This window comes from Macaca mulatta, chromosome 16, assembly GCF_049350105.2.
Source record: "Macaca mulatta isolate MMU2019108-1 chromosome 16, T2T-MMU8v2.0, whole genome shotgun sequence".
Lineage (NCBI taxonomy): Eukaryota > Metazoa > Chordata > Mammalia > Primates > Cercopithecidae > Macaca > Macaca mulatta.
In genome coordinates, this window is record NC_133421.1 from 71,816,419 (window position 1) to 71,836,853 (window position 20,435).

Genomic DNA, 20,435 nt, shown 5'->3' on the forward strand with positions numbered 1-20,435 from the left:
AAAAAAAAATCTGTGCTTTAATGTAATCACTCACTCTGGTAGCCATGTGGGAAATGAGCTGGAAAAGAATTAGACTGAAGACAGTGTTGAGTGAGGGTTGGGGTGGTGAGGACAGAGATTAGAAGAAGCAGTCCCGTTTTCTTTAAACCTGGGTAAAATAATTTAAAAAAATTATTATACTTTAAGTTCAAGGGTACATGTGCAAAACGTGCAGGTTTGTTACATAGGTATATATGTGCCGTGTTGGTTTGCTGCACCGGTTAACTCGTCATTTACATTAAGTATTTCTCCTAATGCTATCCCTCCCCCCTCATCCCCAACCCCACGACAGGCCCTGGGGTGTGATGTTCCCTGCCCTGTATCCAAGTGTTCTCATTGTTCAATTCCCACCTATGTGTGAGAACATGTGGTGTTTGGTTTTCTTTCCTTGTGATAGTTTGCTCAGAATGATGGTTTCCAGCTGCATCCATGTCCCTGCAAAGAACATGAACTCATCCTTTTTATGACTGCATAGTATTCCATGGTATATATGTGCCACGTTTTCTTAATGCAGTCTATCATTGATGGACATTTGGGTTGGTTCCAAGTCTTGGCTATTGTGAATAGTGCCACAATAAACATACATGTGCATGTGTCTTTATAGTAGCATGATATATAATCCTTTGGGTATATACACCCAGTAATGGATTGCTGGGTCAAATGGTATTTCTAGTTCTAGATCCTTGAGGAATCGCCACACTGTCTTCCACAATGGTGGAACTAGTTTACACTCCCGCCAACAGTGTAAAAGTGTTCTTATTTCTCCACATCCTCTCCAGCACCTGTTGTTTCCTGACTTTTTAATGATCTCCATTCTAACTGGTATGAGATGGTATCTCATGGTGCTTTTGCTTTGCATTTCCCTGATGGCGAGTGATGATGAGCATTTTTTTCATGTGTCTGTTGGCTGCATAAATGTCTTGTTTTGAAAAGTGTCTGTTCATATCCTTTGCCCACTTTTTGATGGGGTTGTTTGATTTTTTCTTGTAAATTTGTTTAAGTTTTTTGTAGATTCTGGGTATTAGCCCTTTGACAGATGGGTAGATTGCAAAAATTTTCTCCCATTCTTTAGGTTGCCTGTTCACTCTGATGGTAGTTTATTTTGCTGTGCAGAAGCTCTTTAGTTTAATTAGATCCCATTTGTCTACTTTGGATTTTGTTGCCATTGCTTTTGGTGTTTCAATAATGAAGTCCTTGCCCATGCCTATGTCCTCAATGGTATTGCCTAGGTTTTCTTGTAGGGTTTTTTATGGATTAGGTCTAACGTTTAAGTCTTTAATCCATCTTGAATTAATTTTTGTGTAAGATGTAAGAAAGGGATCCAGTTTTAGCTTTCTACATATGGCTAGCCAGTTTTTCCAGCACCATTTGTTAAATAGGGAATCCTTTCCCCATTTCTTGTTTTTGTCAGGTTGGTCAAAGATCAGATGGTTGTAGATGTGTGGTGTTATTTCTGAGCCCTCTGTTCTGTTTCATTGGTCTATATACAGGTTTGGTACGAGTGCCATGCTGTTTTAGTTGCTGCATCCTTATAGTATAATTTGAAGTCAGGTAGTGTGATACCTCCCGCTTTGTTCTTTTTGCTTAGGATTGTCTTGGCAATGCGGGCTCTTTTTTGGTTCCATGTGAACTTTAATTTTTTCCAATTCTCTGAAGAAAGTCATTGTTAGCTTGATGGGGATGGCATTGATTCTATAAATTGCCTTGTGCAGTATAGCCATTTTCGTGATATTGATCCTTCCTATCCATGAGCATGGAATGTTCTTCCATTTGTTTGTGTCCTCTTTTATTTCGTTGAGCAGTAGTTTGCAGTTCTCCTTGAAGAGGTCCTTCACTTCCCTTGTAAGTTGGATTCCAATGTATTTTATTCTCTTTGTAGTAATTGTGAATGGGAGTTCACTCATGATTTGGCTCTCTGTTTGTCTGGTATTAGTATATAGGAATGCTTGTGATTTTTGCACATTGGTTTTGTATCCTGAGACTTTGCTGAAGTTGCTTGTCAGCTTAAGGAGATTTTTGGGCTGAGATGATAGGGTTTTCTAAATATACAGTCATGTCATCTGCAAACAGGGACAACTTGACACCCTCTTTTCCTAATTGAATACCCTTTATTTCTTTCTCTTGCCTGATTGTCCTGGCCAGAACTTCCAACACTATGTTGAATAGGAGTGGTGAGAGAGGGCATCCCTGTCTTGTACCAGTGTTCAAAGGGAATACTTCCAGTTTTTGCCCATTTGGTATGATATTGGCTGTGGGTTTGTCATAAATAGCAGTTATGATTTTGAGATATGTTCCACAATGCCTAGTTTATTGAGAGTTTTTAGCATGAAGAGCTGTTTAATTTTGTTGAATGCCTTTTCTGCGTCTATTGAGATAATCATGTGGTTTTTATCTTTGGTTCTGTTTATGTGATGGATTATGTTTATTGATTTGCCTATGTTGAACAGCCTTGCATCCCAGGGATGAAGCTGACTTGATCATGGTGGATAAGCTTTCTGATGTGCTGCTGGTTTTGGTTTGCCAGCATTTTATTGAGGATTTTTGCATCGATGTTCATCAGGGATATTGGTCTAAAAATCTCTGTTTTTGTTGTGTCTCTGCCAGGCTTTGGTATCAGGATGATGTTGGCCTCATAAAATGAGTTAGGGAGGATTCCCTCTTTTTCTATTGATTGGAATAGTTTCAGAAGGAATGGTACCAGCTCCTCCTCGTACCTCTGGTAGAATTTGGCTGTGAATCCGTCTGGTCCTGGACTCTTTTTGGTTGGTAGCCTATTAAAGATTGCCTCAATTTCAGAGCCTGTTATTGGTCTATTCAGTGATTCAACTTCTTCCTGGTTTAGTCTTGGGAGGGTGTATGTGTCCAGGAAATTATCCATTTCTTGTAGATTTTCTAGTTTATTTGCGTAGAGGTGTTTATAGTATTCTCTGGTGGTAGTTTGTATTTCTGTGGGATTGGTGGTGATATCCCCTTAATCAATTTTTATTACATCTATTTGATTCTTCTCTCTCTTCTTTATTAGTCTTGCTAGTGATCTATCAATTTTGTTGATCTTTTCAAAAACCAGCCCCTGGATTCACTGATTTTTTGAATGTTTTGTGTGTGTGTGTGTGTGTGTGTGTGTGTGTGTGTGTGTGTCTATCTCCTTCAGTTCAGTCCTGATCTTAGTTATTTCTTGCCTTCTGCTAGCTTTTGAATGTGTTTGCTCTTGCTTCTCTAGTTCTTTTCATTGTAATGGTAGCGTGTTGATTTTAGATCTTTCCTGCTTTCTCATGTGGGCATTTAGTGCTATAAATTTCCCTCTACACACAGCTTTAAATGTGTCCCAGAGATTCTGATATGTTGTGTCTTTGTTCTCATTGGTTTCAAAGAACATCTTTATTTCTGCCTTCATTTCGTTATTTACTCAGTAGTCATTTAGGAGCAGGTTGTTCAGTTTCTATGTAGTTGTGCGGTTTTGAGTGAGTTTCTTAATCCTGAGTTCTAATTTGATTGCACTGTTATCTGAGAGACAGTTTGTTGTGATTTCTGTTCTTTTACATTTGCTGAGGAGTGCTTTATTTCCAACTATGTGGTCAATTTTGGAATAAGTGTGATGTGCTGAGAAGAATGTATATTCTGTTGATTTGGTTTGGAGAGTTCTGTAGATGTCTATTAGGTCTCTTGGTGCAGAGCTGAGTTCAAATCCTGAATATCTTTGTTAACTTTGTGTCTCATTGATCTGTCTAATACTGACAGTGGGGTGTTTAAGTCTCCCATTATTATTGTGTGGGGGTCTAAGTCTTTTTGCAGGTCTCTCAGGACTTGCTCTATGAATCTGGGTGCTTCTGTATTGGGTACATATATATTTAGGATAGTTAGCTGTTCTCGCTGAATTGATCCTATTACCATTATGTAATGGCCTTCTTTGTCTCTTTTGATCTTTGTTGGTTTAAAGTCTGTTGTATCAGAGACTAGGATTGCAACCCCTGCTTTTTTTTTTCTTTCCATTTGCTTGGTAGATCTTCCTCCATCCCTGTATTTTAAGCCTATATATGTCTCTGCATGTGAGATAGGTCTCCTGAATACAGCCCCTGATGGGTCTTGGCTCTTTATCCAATTTGCCAGTCTGTGTCTTTTAATTGGGGTATTTAGCCCATTTACATTTAAGGTTAATATTGTTATGTGTGAATTTGATCCCGTCATTATGATGTTAGCTGGTCATTTTGCCCTTTAGTTGATGCAGTTTCTTCCTAGTATCAATGGTCTTTACAATTTGGCATGTTTTTGCAGTGGCTGGTACTGGTTGTTCCTTTCCGTGTTTAGTGTTTCCTTCAGGAGCTCTTGTAAGGCAAGCCTGGTGGTGACAGAATCTCTCAGCATTTGCTTGTCTGTAAAGGATTTTATTTCTCCTTTACTTATGAAGCTTAGTTTGGCTGAATATGAAATTCTGGGTTGAAAATTCTTTTCTTTAAGAATGTTGAATATTGGCCCCCAGTCTCTTGTGGCTTGTAGAGTTTCTGCCGAGAGATATGCTGTTAGTCTCATGGACTTCCCTTTGTGGGTAACCCGACGTTTCTCTCTGGCCGCCCTTAACATTTTTCCTTCATTTTAACCTTGGTGAATCTGACAATTGTGTGTCTTGGAGCTGCTCTTCTTGAGGAGTATCTTTGTGGAGTTCTCTGTATTTCATGAATTTGAATGTTGGCCTGCCTTGCCAGGTTGGGGAAGTTCTCCTGGATCATATCCTGAAGGGTGTTTTCCAACTTGGTTCCATTCTCCCCACTACTTTCAGGTACACCAATGAAATGTAGATTTGGTCTTTTCACGTAGTCCCATATTTCTTGGAGGCTTTGTTCGTTGTTTTTTTTTTTTTTTTTTTACTTTTTTCTCTAAACTTCTCTTCTTGCTTTATTTAATTAACTTGATCTTCAATCACTAATACCCTTTCTTCCACTTGATTGAATTGGCAATTGAAGCTTGTGCATGTGTCACGTAGTTCTCGTGCCATGGTTTTCAGCTCCAGCAGGTCATTTAAGGTCTTCTCTACACTGTTTATTCTACTTAGTCTTTTGTCTAATCTTTTTTCAAGGTTTTTAGCTTTCTTGCAATGGGTTTGAACATCCTCCTTTAACTCGGAGTAGTTTGTTATTACTGACCTTCTGAAGCCTACTCCTGTCAGCTCATCAGAGTCATTCTCCATCCAGCTTTGTTCCATTGCTGGCGAGGAGCTCCAATCCTTTGGAGAAGAGGTGCTCGGTTTTTAGAATGTTAAGCTTTTCTGCTCTGGTTTCTCCCCATCCTTGTGGTTTTATCTACCTTTGGTCTTTGATGTTGGTGACCTACAGATGGGGTTTTGGTGTGGATGTCTTTTTGTTGATGTTGATGCTATTCCTTTCTGTTTGTTAGTTTTCCTTCTAATAGTCAGGTCCCTCAGCTGCAGGGTCTATTGGAGTTTGGAGTTTGCTGGAGGTCTCAGTTTGTCTCAGTATCACCAGCAGAGGCTGCAGAACAGCAAATATTGCAGAAGAGCAAATATTGCTGCCTGATCCTTCCTCTGGAAGGTTCGTCTCAGAGGGGCACCAGGCTATATGAAGTGTCAGTCAGCCCCTACTGGGGGGTGTCTCTCAATTAGGCTACACAGAGGTCAGGGACCCACTTGAGGAGGCAGTCTGTCCATTCTATGCTCAAACACTTTGCTGGGAGAACCACTGCTCTCTTCAGAGCTGTTAGGGACTTTTAAGTCTGCAGAAGTTTCTGCTGCCTTTTGCTCAGCTATGCCCTGCCCCAAGAGGTGGAGACTACAGAGGCAGCCAGCCTTGCTGAGCTGCAGTGGGCTCTGCCCAGTTCAAGCTTCCTTGGCTGCTTTGTTTACCTACTCAAGCTTCAGCAATGGTTGACGCCTCTCCCTGTGCCTGGCTGCTGCACTAGCAGTAAGCAAGGTTTGATCTCAGACTACTGCACTAGCAGTAAGCAAGGCTCTGTGAGTGTGGGAGCCGCCAAGCAGACGCGGGATATAATCTCCTGGTGTGCCATTTCCTAAGACCATTGGAAAAGCACAGTATTTGAGTGGGAGTGTCCCTTTTCCAGGTACCGTATGTCATGGCTTCCCTTGGCTAGGTAAGGGAAATCCCCAACCCCTTGCACTTCCTGGGTGAGGCAATGCCCCACCCTGCTTCGGCTCACCGTCTGTGGGCTGCACCCACTGTCCAACCAGTCCCAATGAGATAAACCATGTACCTCAGTTGGAAATGCAGAAATCACCCGTCTTCTGTGTCAGTCATGCTGAGAGCTGCAGATCGGAGCTGTTCCTATTCGGTCACCTTGGAACGGAATCCTCCTATTATTATTCAATTAAAATTATTTCCCTCTGTGGGGATTTAAAGATAAGGAAATGATGTTTCCCCTCAAACAATGTCCAGTAGTTCATTGGATAGATAGATCTGTAGCTTAGAAGAGTTGTCTGACCTGAGATTTAGATTTACAAATATTTAACATTATGATGGTAGCCATCATATAGAATGTTTACTACTTCTAATCACTGTGAAAAGCATTTTACATATACTATCTTACCCATTTCTCACAATAATCATTTGAACTAGATTTCGTTATTTCCATTTACCAATAAATAAATCAATAATCATACAGTTAGATGATTTGTAGCTATATGAGTATTAATTTATTAGCTGCTAAGTGGTAGAGCTGGAATTTAGTTAAGCCATGGATTAAATGAGATATCTCCAGGCAATTCAAGAGGTTTTTTTTACTCAATTTATAGTTATGTAGTTCATCAGAAGTATTGTTGTATTTTGTGCCTAGCTATGAAACCAAAACACTAGGTGCATGGCTTGTTAGATTATACAAAGACAAAAAAAATTAGATCAGGGTTTCTCAACCTTGGCATCATTGATATTTTGGATTAGATAATTCTCTGTTGTGGGAGCTGTACTGTGCATTGCAGCATGTTCAGCAGCATCTCTGTTGTCTATCCATTAGATTCCAGTAGCGCTCCATAATTGTGACAACCAAAAATGTCTCCAGAAATTGTCAAATGTTTCCTAGGAGGCAAAATTGCCCAGTTAAGAACCACTGATGTAAACATTTGAGTTGGCATTCACACTGTATTTAATGTTGTTTATGAAAATGTATTCTCTATATAATGATCAGGGAATTTATAATGCTTATGAATACATATTTATTAAATATCTGGTATGTAAATTAATCAGTTTATTCATTCTTTCAGTCAATCAATAAAAATTTACTGTGTGTTTATTGTGGGCAGTCACTGTACTAGGCATTGGTAATACAAAGATAAACAAGACAGTTCCTGACTCAATAGAGCCTACAGTCTAGTGAGTATTACAATTATATAAATTTTGCAGCCTACAACTTTCTTAGGTCATAAACTCATGAGTACAAAATCTAGACTGTTTTTATTTTTCTATCTTATCTTGGTTGAATTAAAAATGTTAAAGTTTTTGCACATGTGAGTTTGTGTTCTGAGTGATCTTAGCTACTGGTATAAATTATGTTCCAATCAGCATTTTTGTAAGTTAAATCAAGATGTTCTCATTTTTCCCTTCTCCAGAGGGTTGCATCTATGTTCTGGGAGACTTATGTGGAGGTGCAGGGGAAAAGGAGGTGCCCGCTATTCAGATATTTTTATGATAATATGTCTGTTTTGATCCTCGTTTATCGTTGTCCTTTCATGTTGGCGCTAACTGAATAACCTGAATTTTAATCTGGCATTATATCTTGCATGCACTTGCACTGGTTACTTTGCACTCTTAGCTTGACTGCCAGGCTGCTTTGGGGCTTTTGACTCTTACCAGCCTCTGTTCCCTTCACTGTGTCATGGAAAATATTTTGCTATTCTTGCATGCCATGCTGGGGCTGTGGAAAATTTGGTGGCTATCAGAGACCTTTCTTCTTAGATATCAGTGCTTGCAATTCTTCTCTACTTTCTCCTTGCTATGGTTTCTCAAAAAAGTCTATGAGTCTTGCTGACTTCTAGGGCTCCTAATGGAATAAAAGCACATTTTTCTCGGTTGGTACACACAAATTAGAAGAGAAAGCTCACTAAAATGGATTACTTAAAAGTTTATTTTTGTTAGATAATAAGAGAAAAAAGTACCATATCCCTATCTCCTTACATTAGCAGAATGAATAGATGAGATGAACCATCTTCCCTCCATCATCTAAAAAGGAACTCATGTTGAGTTCTGAAAGATATTACAAAACTTGAATACTGTTTTTTGGTCTATTATGTATTTCAAAGGTGCCTTATTTTGTGATTGATTCATTAAATCTCAGAAACAAGAATCTTCATTAATGATTCTTGAAAGCCTTCTTTTTTCCTATGTCTTATACTTATTTTTAATTAAATGAGGTTATAGGTCAAAATATACAACATCCCAGAATTGCTATGTTTAACATTAATGATTTGATAAAACTTACTGTAATTGTGATATAATTAGTTCTTTATTTTGCAGCTGATAATAAAGTGAAGAAGAAGAAAGGAATAAAAGATAGTGCACCCATAGGTGAGTTAAAAGTTTGTTAATTAATTAAATATTTACTGAATAACTAGACAGTGCTAGACACTATGTTAAGAGCTAAAGATATGAATAAGTAAAATGAACTTCTAAAACTTATAGTATTATCTGTGGCAACATTCTTTTTGTATATTTTTAAAAATATAGTTCATTTGGTAAACATAGAGACAATACATTTATTTTAAAATACCCATTTTATTTCTTAGACAACTAGTTTAATCGTTTCCCTTCCATGTTATTTTGTTATTATATGCCCATTTCTTATTACCTGAGATTCCTTCTGGCTACATCTACATCTGAAAAAATATTTAGTAATACTATGCTTTTGCAACAACAGGCCATTTTATTATTTTTAGATTTTGTAATAATCTTGACAAGTATAAAAATCACAAAATTATAGATATTCATGAAAAGTCATACCTTGAAATATTGTTTTAATTTAATAAATAGAGACTGTAAAGTTGGTAATTCAAGTAAAATCAAGCCTTCCAACTCAACTTTTCAAGGCCTTTATTGATTATAATTACTCAGTTTGGTTTCTGCATTGCCATATTAATTAACTATTTGATCAAGATGTTTTATTCATTTTTATAAAGTTAAGGATTTGTGTCCTAAAGTACAATAAAGACCAAGGGATAATTTTCTTTCATTATTTCAAGCAGTAAGTAGGACTTATAACATGTGAACTTCATGCTGTTGTAGATTTGATATTTTCCTTATTCCCTTATTTCCTTATACTTGTTTCCTAAAGGAGGGAAGATTGATGTCAGTAATGTGGATGCTATTTTGAAAAACATGGATATAAAACTTACAGAAGAAGAACAACAATATCTACTAGACCACCTGTCAGCTACTGGTGAGGCTTTAAAATAGCTCATTGTGGGTGTCAGATACTATTAAGCTTATGATTTTGGAGACTTTTCTGTGGGAGTTTCTGATTCTATAATTATTTGAATTGTCTAAGCTAAATATTTTTTTAAAATATTTTTATACCATTAGAAAAGTCCTGCTACTTATTATTTGACAGGCTAAGCAATAGTAAACTTCTTAGACATTAGTACCTGATTCACCCTGCTGCCAGATTATTTTCCCTAAAGCACAGTTTTTAATGTGCTACCCTGCTGTTCAAAAACCTTTAATGACTATACACACCTATATTTTTGCCCTGTTTTCATTTTTAAAAATTCAGGTATAATGTACATACAATAAAACCACAGATTAAGGTTACAATATGATGAGCTTTTTTTTCATTCAATAAATATGTAAGGAATATTATTTGCAACAACTGGGAGAAAGATAATTCTAAATACAGCAATAACACACCCCTGAGACACTTTGAAATTAACCAGTCTTTATTTTCCAATGCGATTGTGGAGAAGTGTTGTGAATAAGAGTAAATAACAGAATTGAATAATCTATCTAGTCAGGAATGGAGTCACCAAGTTTCTTTGCTTTTCTGTCATTTGAAAGTAAATCACAGCTACAGAATAAAGGAAAACAATATTCGTAGATATGGGTGATGAGTTTTGACAATCATCAAAAACCCACACTGCAATTGGGATATATATATACACACACACGCACACATACACACACACACACACACACAGACACACACACACACACACACCCCCACCCGCCCCCCTTCCCAGAGAATTCCCTTATGCTCCTTGCCAGTTAGTTACTTATTCCTCCCCTGAGACAAACCACGCATTTCTACCACATTCTTATCACCATTGATTAGTTTTGCCTGATATAGAACTTTCTGTAAATGGAATTATACAGTATAATCTTACATATGTAATCTTTTGTGTATGGCTGCTTTACTCAATAAGGTTTTGAGATTCATCAGTGGTGTTGAATGTATCAGTTCCCTGCCCTTTTTGCTAAATAGTATTCCATTGTATGACTTTATCAACATTTGTTTATCCTTTTTCCTGATATTAGACATTTGAATTGCCCCAGTTTTTGGTGATTATAGTCCCTGCAAACATTGAAACTGTAAGTTTGAATTCAAACTATACCTTATAGTTTGAATGTTTGTAGTGACTAGTAAAAACTACCATTGTTTTATTTCAAAGTGGCTATACCGTCTCCGATATAAGCATTTCAGTTGCTGTGCAGACTTTCTAGCACTTGGTAGTGTCAGCTATTCTTTTTTTTTTTTACTATCATTATATGTGTGTATTGGTATTTCATTGTGGCTTTAACTTGTATTTCCCTATGGACAAGTAATGTTGAACAACAGGTTGTAAATTGCCATTAGCATATTGTGTTTTCTGAAGCGTCAACTCAGATATTTTGCCTACTTTTTGATTGTTTTCTGATTATTGATTCTTGAGAACCCTTTATGTATTATAAATACAAGTTTTTATTTGATAGGCACTTTGTAAACATTTCTTCTCAGTCTGTTACTTATCTTTTCATTTTCTTACCAGTGTTTTTGGAAACTTTTTTTTGTAGATAGTGCTTTTGTGCTGTATCTAAGAAATCTTTACCTAACCCAAAGATGCAAAAATTTTCTACTATGTTTTCTTCTGGACCAGTGCTGTCCAATAGATATATAAGGCAATCCTCATATGTAATTTTAGGTTTTCTAATAGCCACATTAATAAAACTTGAAAGAGGTAAAAAAATTATTTAAAAATAGATTTTAAATAAAAATACCCTAAAGATTATCATTTAAACTTGCAATCAGTATAAAAACTTATTAATGAAATATCTTACTTTCCTTTTCTCATACTAAGTTTTTGAAGTCTAGTGGATATTTTACTATTATAATATGCCTAACTTCAGACAATACACATTTCAAATGTTCAACAACTGCATGTAGTTAGCAGCTACCGTATAGGGCAGCAGAGTTCTAGAAGTTTTATAGTTTAAAATTTTACATTTAGATCTGTGATCATTTTGACCTGGTTTTTGCATATGTTATAATACATGGGTTGAAGTTCTTTTTAAAAAACATATGGATATTCAGTTGAACCAGCACCATTTGTTGAATGGACTATTCTTTACCATTGAACTGCCTTTGCCCTTCTATATGTATGTGGCCTATATGTATGTGGCTTTATTTCTGGATGATCTATTCAGTTCCATTGATTTTTGTGTGTATCCTTTAATGTATTTTTATCATAAGTCTTGAAGTTATGTACTGCCAGTCTACCAACTTTGTTCTTTTTTTGCAAAATTGTTTTGACTATTGTATTTTTGAATTTTTTTTATTTTTTTCTTTTCCATATAAATTTTAGAATCAGCTTGTCAATTTCTACCCAAAATTTCTGCTAAGATTTTTATTAGCATTGCATTTAATCAATCAATTTGGGAAAATTGACAATTTAACAATATTGAATCTTCTAATCTGTGACAAGGTATATATCTTTATTTATTTATCTTTGATTTATCTCATCAGTGTTTTATAGTATTTAGCCCACAGAAATTTTTTTTTTTTTTTGAGATGGTGTCTCACTCTGTCACCAGGCTGAAGTACAGTGGCACGATCTCAGCTCACTGCAACCTCCGCCTCATGGGTTCAAGCAATTCTTCTGCCTCAGCCTCCTGAGTAGGTGGGACTACAGGCATACGTCACCACTCCCAGCTAATTTTTGTATTTTTAGTAGAGACAGGGTTTCATCAGATTGGCCAGGATGGTCTTGAACTCCTGACCTCATGATCCACCCGACTTGGCCTCCCAAAGTGCTGGGATTACAGGTGTGAGCCATTGCGCCCAGCCTTAGCACACAGATTTTTATGTATGTGTATGATTTTCTTACATTTCCTATGGTACTGATAGCACACAGATCTTATACATATTTTGCTTGATTTATACTTAAGTATTTCATGATTGTTGGTAGTATTGTAAATGACAATTCAAAAATCAGTTTCCAGTTATTTATTGCTAGTATATAAAAACATCATAGATTTTTATAGATTGGCCTGTAAATTCACCTGTTAGTTTTACCTTTTTTGGAAGAATCTTTAGAATTTTCTTTGAAAATATGTATGTCTCTATGAATAGAGGCTGGTTTATTTCTTTTTTTTCTCTAATCCACATCCACATGCCCTTTGTTTTCCTTGCCTTATTGTACTTTCTAGGACTTCCAGCACAATATTGAATAGGAGTGATGAAACTGGATATCCTTCCCTTGTTCCCACTTTTAGGGGGAAAGAAATCAGTCTTTCACCATTCAGTATGATGTTATGTGTTTGTCAATGCCCTTTATTGAAGGTTGAAGGAATTTTATTTAATTCCTAGTTTCCTGAGAGTTATCATGTATGGATACTCAATTATGTGAAATGCTTTATCTGCATCCATCAGGTTTTTTTTCCTTAATTAGTTAATATAGTAAATTACATTAATTCACTTTCTAATATTAAACCTATTTTGCACTCCTAGGATAACCCTTATTTGGTTATAATGTATTATCTCTTAAATATATTCCTTGATTCAATTTGAAAATATTTTTGAGGATATTTGTACCTAAGTTCATGATGAATTTTAGATTGTAGGGTTTTTGTTTTGGTTTGGTTTGCTTATTTGTTTTCTGTTTTTGAGACAGTTGCCCAGGCTGGAGTGCAGTAGCATGATCGTGACTCACTGCAGGCTCAACCTCCTAGACTCAAGTGATCCTCCTGCCTCAGTCTCATGAGTAGCTGGGACTACAGGCATAAGCCATTGAATTTGGTCAGATTGTACCTTTTTTTCTTATACTATCTTTGTGTGGTTACAGTGTTAGGGTAATATTGCTCTCATAGAAAGAATTGGAAAACATCCCTTCCTCTCCTGTTTTCTGGAAGAGCTTGTGTAGAGTTGGTGTTATTTTTTCCTTAAATGTTTGATTGAATTTGTCATTGAAACTTTCCTCTCCTGGAATTTTCTTGATTGGAGGTTTTAAGTATTCACTTAATTTCTTTAATAGATACATGAATATTTGGCCTATCTATTTCTTTTTTAGAGATCCTTGATACTTTGTGTTTCAAGAAATTTGTTCATTTTGTTTAGATAGGACCTTTATGGATATAAAGTTGCTCATAATACTTGCTTATTACCTATTTATTGCCTGCAGGATCGGTAGTTATTTTCCCCTCTTTTATTCCTGACTATTGATTGTTTGTGTATTCTCTGTTATTTTTTTATCATGTTACCAATTTTATTTATTAAAACCAGCTTTTAGTTTCATTGATTTATTCTGTCAGTTTTCTGTTTTCAATTTTAGCGACTTCTGTTCTTTATTTCCTTCCTTGTTCTTGCTTTAGGTTAATATTGTTCTTTTTCTAGTTTTGTCAAGTAGATTTGATCACTGTCTTGATAGCTTTCTTTCTAGTGTAACCATAAATACTACCCACTTTTTCTTTCAGTACTACTTAAATGTATCCTACAATTTTATTGTATTTTTATTATCATTCAATTCAAAATATTTTCTAATTATTCTTATGATTTCCTCCTTGACTTACGGGTTATTTAGTGTGTTATTGAATTTCCAAATGTTTGTGTAGTTTTGAGATATTTTTCTGTTTTGGATTTCTGGTTTAATTTTGTTCTGGTCAGAGATCATACTCTGTATAATTTGTGTTCTTTTGAATTTGTTGAAGTTTATTTTATGGCCTATTTTACCTATTTAATAAGTATTAATTACTTATTTGTATATAACAAATTACCCCCAACACTTAATGGCTTCAAATGAGAACCACTTATTTGCCCACAGCTTCAGTGGATCAAGAATATGGGAGTGGCATAAGGGTGGTTCTGGCTTAGGATCTGTGATGAGATTGCAGTTAAGATATAGGCTAGGGTTGCAGTCATCTGAAGGTTTCACTGAGGTTGGGGGATTCACTTCCAAGATTACTCACTTACATAGTTGTTGCTATTAGCAACTTAAGTCCCCCTGGGGATCCTTGCCATGCGGGTCTCTCCATAGGTTTGAAAGATATTTTTCCTTCATTTTGGAAGGTGTTTTCACTTCATATAGAATTCTGGGTCAGCAACTTCTCCTCTCTCCTAGTATTCTAATAATTTAAAGATATAACTTCGTAATATTTTATCTTGCATAGCCTTTATTGAGAAGTATGCTGCAATACTTTTCCTCTATAAGTAATACGTTCTTTTTCTTTAGCTGCCTTTAATTTTTCTTTTTATTGTATGCCTCCTCTCTGAGGCAGCCAAACGCTGCATTGCATTGTAGTGGGCCTTACGTGGGAGACAGCTTCTTTCCCTTTTCCAGTAGTTGGAAATCTTTACTTGGTATTGGCATAGGATCCTAGCCCAAGATGGTATCCTACTTCTCTCTCAGGGGGAGAGTTTTTTAATTAACCACTTCCCCCGTCACCACCCCCCAATTTGTTTCGTGATTTGTGCCCTGAGAGTGACAGAATTTGTTGCCCCTCCCCAGCAGCATACGGTTTTTGAGCCTTATGAAAAAAGGGCCCATGCAGACCTTATGTCTTTCACATGATGGCAGTTACTCCTCTCCTCCAGTCTGGCTTCAATGTGGAAAGCACTTTCTGATCCTCTGCCATGCCCCAATCTTTCTGCCATGAGCACCTGGAGGTGGTGCATGGAGAAAAATCTGCAAAGTTTCCTCTCAGATTTTATTTTCAAGTATTTTAAACCTGCAGAAAATTTGCAGAAATAATACAATGAACATCTGTTTACCCAACATCCATATTCACAAATGTTAGTTATTTGGCCACATTTTCTTTATTGCTGTCTGTGTATCTATACATGATAGATTATTTTCAAGACTGACTATAATAATTCTTCCCAATTCTTTATAATTTTATTTTGCCATTCTACTCATTAAGAGGTAAAATATCTCCCTGTCCTTTGAATCTGGGTTTTTACATTAAAAAAGTATTAACTTTCCTTAAAGCAACCTAAGTGCTCGTCAACAGGTGAATGGGTAATGGAAATGTGGTACTTATACACAATGGAGTACTGTTCAGCCATAAAAAAGAATGAGATCCTGTCATTTACAACAATATGAATGGAACTGGAGGTCATTATGCTAAGTGAAATAGGCCAGGCACAGGAAGACAAACATTGTATGTTCTCACTTATTTTGGGATCTAAAAAGCAAAATAATTGAACTCATGGAGATAGAGGGTAGAGGCTGGAAAGGGTAATGGGAGGGTGTTGGGGAGATGGGATTGGTTAATGGGTACAAAAAAAGTAGTTAGGAAGAGTGAATAAGACCTCGTATTTGATAGTACAACAGGGTGACTATAGTCAACAATAATTTAATTGTACATTTTAAAATAACTAAAAGATTATGATTGGATTGTTTGTAACACAAAAGATAAAAGTTTGAGGGAATGGATATCCCATGTTACATGATATGATTGTTATGCCTTGCATACCTGTATCAAAATATCTCATGTAACTCATAAATATATGTACCTACTATGTACCCACAAAAATTTAAATAAAAAGTTTTAAAAATTATTTATTTTCCTTAATTCACAGAACAAAACTTTTTAAATCACAGTCAGCTAAGAAACTTGAAAAAAACCTCCTAGTCTTCTAGCAAATAATCAGAAATTGCATGACTTATTTGCAGCAGTCACATTACCTAGAGTCTGTTTGAGAGCATATTACCAAAGAGTCTTATCACTGATTCTTACTCTCTTGGTCTTATGAGACTAATTATAGTTTTGAAGATTGTGTGTATGTTCATGTAAGTTGTATTTACATATTCTTTTACTGTACAATTGGTATTTATTGTTTTCTTTCCACACAGATAATTATCTGACACATATATGGGGGCCAGAGGGTAGCATCAGGTCATGCTGCCATTATTTGTAACTGTTTGCTAATTAAAATCATATCTCCCCTAACTTCTTTTTATGGACCTTACCAAATGTGAAAGCAGAAACATTAATTATAGAGTTCTTCTCTCCGTATATTTAGGAATATTTGATTGGCTACTCTCCATGAAAAACTATTCTCCAGGCCACTGTAACAAGCCCCCGGGTTATATATTACATGTAGAGATTGGATAGGAAATTTAATAAAATAGATTTTATACTTTTAAAAGATGTTATAAATATATCAGTATTATATTCAAATGAGAAAAGATATATGATATGACTTTTTTATATCAGAAGAATAGATGTAGACTCTACTTCTATTACTTTTAAAAATAAAAACACTAATGGCTATTTTTTTTTGCATATGCAATGTGCTAGGCATAAGTCTAAGTACTTCTTCTGTCTCTTTTAATGCTTACTCAAAGCCTGTGAGGTAAGTAGTATTATTTTCTTTGTTATAGAGATGAGGAAGTAAAAACAACAGGTGAGGAAATTCTAGAGGAAATGGTAAAAATTACCAAATATGAGTTATTTTTTGAGTATCAATGCTTATATATGTGAATTTATTTTACCTTATAGCTGATGAAGATATGGATATGAATACATTGACAGGGGTTGTGAAGATGCTTAAAGGTGAGCAAAAAATTGCCATGTGAAGACTGATAAAAGCAGTATGCTCCTTTCTGTATTTTTCTATATTTTTGTTTATCCTTGTATTTTATTAATAGGCTATTTTTACCATTTACTAAAAATGGTTAAAAATTAAAAGGTACAGAAAGGCTAAAAATAAAATGAAACACATCCTTATTTTATCTTTTCCCACCTCCAGTCACACTTCCCTTGAGAAAACCAATTCTGAATGCTTCTGGTTTTGGTTCTTTTAATCACTTCTATAGATTTAAATAATATGCTTATAGTACTATATACTGATTTATTTACAGTAGTGACTTTCAGATCTTTTGGTGTTCAGACTCTTTCATTCTTAAAAATTATTGAGGATCCCAAAGAGCTTTAGTTTATGTGAGTTGTATCTGTTGATATTTACCATACTAGAACTGAGAAAATTGTACAACATTTATTTAATAATTTGTTTAAAATAATATTAGTAAACCAATTACATGTTTACATAAATTTCATGCTTTCATTAAAAATATTTTTTTCAAAAAATTTAGTGATAGCAATGAGGGAGGCTCCGTGGGTGTGGGAGCCAACATGGCACAAGTAGACATATGTAACAAACCTGCACGTTATGCACATGTACCCTACAACTTAAAGTATAACAATAATAAATAAATAAATAAATTTTAAAAAAAATTTAGTGAGAAAAGGAGCATTATTTTACATTTTTGTCAATCACTTTAATGTCTAATTGGAATCTTATATCTGCTTCTGTGTTTAATCTATTATGATAGGTTGTTTTGGTTAGTATATGATGAAAATCTGGTCTTACATAAATATATAGTTGGAAAAGAGAGAAGAATTACCTTTTCAGATAATGGTGAATATTCTTCTTTGAGATTACACCAAAACTCCACTAGTGGCAGTTTCTTAAAGGTTAATTGCAATGTAGACTCCAAAAACCTATTAGTGAACTTTTTATACTTTATGTTAAAATCGACTTGGCTATTTTGCTCATTAACCAGATTTTTAAAAATACTTGTATAATTATTTTTTATAATTATTTTGTTATTTGGAAAATATAGTCATGCATTGCTTAATGATGGGGCTACATTCTGAAAAATGCATTGTTATGTAATTTTGTCATTGTGCAATTTTGTCATCATGAGAACATCACGAGTTTACTTACACAAATCTAGTATGATGTAACCTATTACTTGGAGACTATATTGCTCACAGGCCACAAACCCGTACAGCTTGCCACTGTACTGAATACTATAGGCCATTGTAACACACATGGATATTTGTGTATCTAAACATAAAAAGGTATAGTAAAAATACAGTATTATAATTATATGGGACTACTACAGAATATGCAGTTCATCATTGATCCAGACATCATTTTGTGGTGCATAACTATACTGGATCATTGAGGTTTATAGAGCTTCCAAATGTTCACACATTTCACTACATATTTAAAGAGATCACATTCATCTGTATAACCACTAGTCTTTTAAGAAAGGTCTTTAACCTTTGGGAAGTTCTTAGGCTCATGATGGCAGATGCGAGTTCTCCAAAATTATTTTCATTTAAAAACTTGAATTTTATCATCGACAACAAACATTTTCAGTTGTTTTCCTTGAAGTCTGGTGGGTTTGCTTTACTCATTTTCAAGATATCTTCCATTACTTCCTTTACTCATTTTCAAGACATATCCATGTCTGAATAAGTATAGTTTTCCTGTCATTCAGATAAAAATGTTGTCCATGAAGAAAGCAGCTGGTTCAGCTCACAACTTAACACGGCATGCTTTTGCCCAAGAAAACTCTTTTTGTTCTGTATGTAGAAGTACTGTCTTTATTTCATCATACAAAATACTCAAAAGACATATAATTATCAAGGTATTCTTAAGTAAAATTGGTTTTTATTGTTTATTATTTTACCACAAATGCATGGCAGTGAAGAATATAATGACTACCAGCACTGCTTTGGTGCTTCTGCCTTGATTTGTAATCAGATGCCATCAGTTTTACACACTTTTGCTTTTGTATTATCAGTACAAATGTCAACACAATGAAAAAGGCAAATAATGTCTAATTACTGTTATGAAAATAGCTTTGACCTTGTGGGTCCCCTGAAAGGATCTTGGCAATTCCTGAGGGTCTGCAGACAACACTCTAAAATCTGCAGCTCTAGATGTTAGCTATTGACTCCCTGCTGCTGCTGATGATGATTTCACTCCTGACATAGCTTCCATATCCCTTCCCTTTCTCAAGTTGTTATACTTAAGAGATTAGTTTCACTTCGTCTGTTCACTGAATTTGTAACTTTAAATAATAAACACTAGCCTCTCTTTCTTCTTCCATATCCTTTTGACAGTATCTCTTGACTCTCTACCGTAGAATCAAAGGATATTAGTACCTTTAATCCTCATTAACTTCAATTTCCAGAAACCTGTTGGTTTTACTCTTTCATTGTTAAGGTTATATAATTATATGTATATATCTATGGATATATAATACATATATAATTTTTAAATGTACAGGTATTATTTTAAAGTATATCTACATAAAATTATGTCTCTATCTACAGATATGTGTATATGTACGTATATGTATATATCTACAGCTATGTATATATGTATATGTACTCATATGTATATATCTAAGATATATGTATATGTATACTTTTAAAGTTTCTAAGTTTATTAGTGGTTTAGTAATGTAGTCACTTCTTTTAGTGTTATGAAATCTGTGCTACCCAAAGGAGAATATCCTGATGTCCTGGGTTCTTCCTTTTATCAGTATCAATACCTCAGTGTTATGTCACATTTTAGTTTAAGTTTTGTTCATATGTATACTATAAATTTTTTTCCTGGAATTTCTACTGGGGTTTCTTTTTCTTTTTTTCTTGTCAAATGATGGAACCAATGAGCTCTTGGCCACATTAATAACATCTTCCAGCTTCTTACTCATTCCATATAATGGATTCTATTCTATTATATTGTCTATAATGATAGTTTATTCGGGAATATAATTCTAAGTTCGATCTTATTTTCCTTCAGAACTTTAAAAAACGTGAACATTATTTATAAGAATCCAATGTAGCTGATGAGAAGTTTAATAACAACCTAAGATATGTTCCTTTTCTTTTTTCTTTTTTTTTCAAAACTGAGTTTTGCTCTTGTTGCCCACGCTGGAGTGCAGTGGTGGGATCTCGGCTCACTGCAACCTCTGCCTCCTGCGGTCAAGTGATTCTCCTGTCTCAGCCTTCCAAGTAGCTGGGATTACAGGTAGCCGCCACCACGCCAGGCTAATTTTTATATTTTTAGTAAAGTTGGGGTTTCACCATGTTGGCCAGGCTGGTCTCGAACTCCTGACCTCAGATAATCTGCCCACCTCATCCTCCCAAAGTGCTGGGATTACAGGTGTGAGCCAC

The 20,435-nt window shown here is 35.2% G+C and overlaps 1 protein-coding gene across 1 annotated transcript in view; it reads left to right on the forward strand.

Moving 5' to 3' along the window:
- Window positions 1-20,435, forward strand: part of LOC114673157 (EF-hand calcium-binding domain-containing protein 13-like) — a 115,895-nt gene that overhangs the window by 91,897 nt on the left and 3,563 nt on the right. The window contains exons 17-19 of the mRNA XM_077971050.1: window positions 8,511-8,561; window positions 9,325-9,429; window positions 16,959-17,012. Coding sequence (XP_077827176.1) covers window positions 8,511-8,561; window positions 9,325-9,429; window positions 16,959-17,012 — 210 coding nt within the window. The remainder of the gene's footprint in view (window positions 1-8,510; window positions 8,562-9,324; window positions 9,430-16,958; window positions 17,013-20,435) is intronic.